The 1,318-nt window shown below is 34.3% G+C and overlaps 1 protein-coding gene across 2 annotated transcripts in view; it reads right to left on the reverse strand.

Annotated features, from left to right (window-relative positions):
- Nucleotides 1–548: 548 nt before the first annotated feature.
- LOC137985631 (ubiquitin carboxyl-terminal hydrolase 20-like) overlaps nt 549–1,318 on the reverse strand; it is a 31,293-nt gene continuing 30,523 nt past the window's right edge. For both annotated transcript variants that reach the window (XM_068833270.1, XM_068833278.1), the window contains exon 29: nt 549–977. In XM_068833270.1, coding sequence (XP_068689371.1) covers nt 826–977 — 152 coding nt within the window. In that variant the 3' untranslated portion in view covers nt 549–825. The remainder of the gene's footprint in view (nt 978–1,318) is intronic.

Here is a 1,318-nt window from a genome sequence, read left to right on the forward strand (position 1 = left end):
GAGAAACCTGGACAATGGAGGTTTGACTGTATTAACATAACCTTAACATAATAAAAGTACGAGACAATATGGACTCCGAAATTCACTGTAGATACAGCGCATCTAGAATTTTTTAATTTATGTCTTGTTTTGTTCACGTAGTAAGGTAATTTTTCAAATCAACCTACGTCATGTAAGTGTACATATTCAGCCTGATTGACTGATGTTTTTCTTATCACTGACACTGCCGTCAATTGACAGATTACCACACGTCTGGTTAGTTTGATTCGTAAGTATCTCTTTCATCATTATTAATATAGAAGAGGTAATGAAATTTACAAAATGTCGTTGATGCTGCCTGGGTCATAAGTGATCGTAAGACATTGAATTGAATGATAATACAAAGCAAATATGGTACATGGCATTCGCAGTTCGGAAAAAAAAGTTGATATTTAGTTATGTACTTTTTGAACTCAAAGCTTATGTTTCATTGAAGAAATAGTTTCACTAGTTTTCAGCCTTTACAGGGTAAGACTTCAAGCCAATAACATTGAGAATACATGTACATGTAGATTTTAAACGATCTCATCATTTATTGAAAGATTCTAACAGTCGGGATATCTTGACATTTTTTTAATTTAACTGATCCTTTTAGTAGATACAATGAACAGTTCAGTACAATTCTCGGCAGGTATGGATTGCACGCATTTCCATGAAAAATTTAGGGCCTTGGTTTGCTGAACAACGGAGCAAGACATGATGGCCAGATTACTATATGAAACTAAATTAGCATTAATACAATGTCACTTGTTATTTAATTCAAAGAAAATGCTGATCAATGACAGTTTATTTCTGCTGGAGCTGTTCATCTTGTAGTTCCTGTTGATCTTGCTTTTCTTCAATGTCCTTTTTCCCTTCAACATAAAAGACAGGTCCCCCACCATAAATATCATGTAGAAATCTCCATGCCTCCAGGGATAGCTGTCCATATTCGGAATCTGTAAAAATAAAATTATAATTGGAATTAACGCAAGTCTCTGAAGTCAATTTTTAAAACATTGCCAATCGAGTTCAGCAACAGTTTCATTTTACATGTAACTGTGCTTGTGATTGACACAAACAATTAAAATAATTTAGCGATTGAGAATCGCATTTTCAGGCAAAGGCAAACAGCAGCCTGACAAATATAAATAAAAACTTGTTTGACTTAAGCTTACTTTTTGTCTGTTATCTTCCGATAAAAGAGAGAGAAAGGTAAGAAAGAGAATGAATGCTTTCATGAAAGGAAGTGTGACACATTTGTACATGATAAGGATGGGGCAAACGTCAGCTCCTCAAC

Source organism: Montipora foliosa, chromosome 2 (assembly GCF_036669935.1).
Source record: "Montipora foliosa isolate CH-2021 chromosome 2, ASM3666993v2, whole genome shotgun sequence".
NCBI lineage: Eukaryota > Metazoa > Cnidaria > Anthozoa > Scleractinia > Acroporidae > Montipora > Montipora foliosa.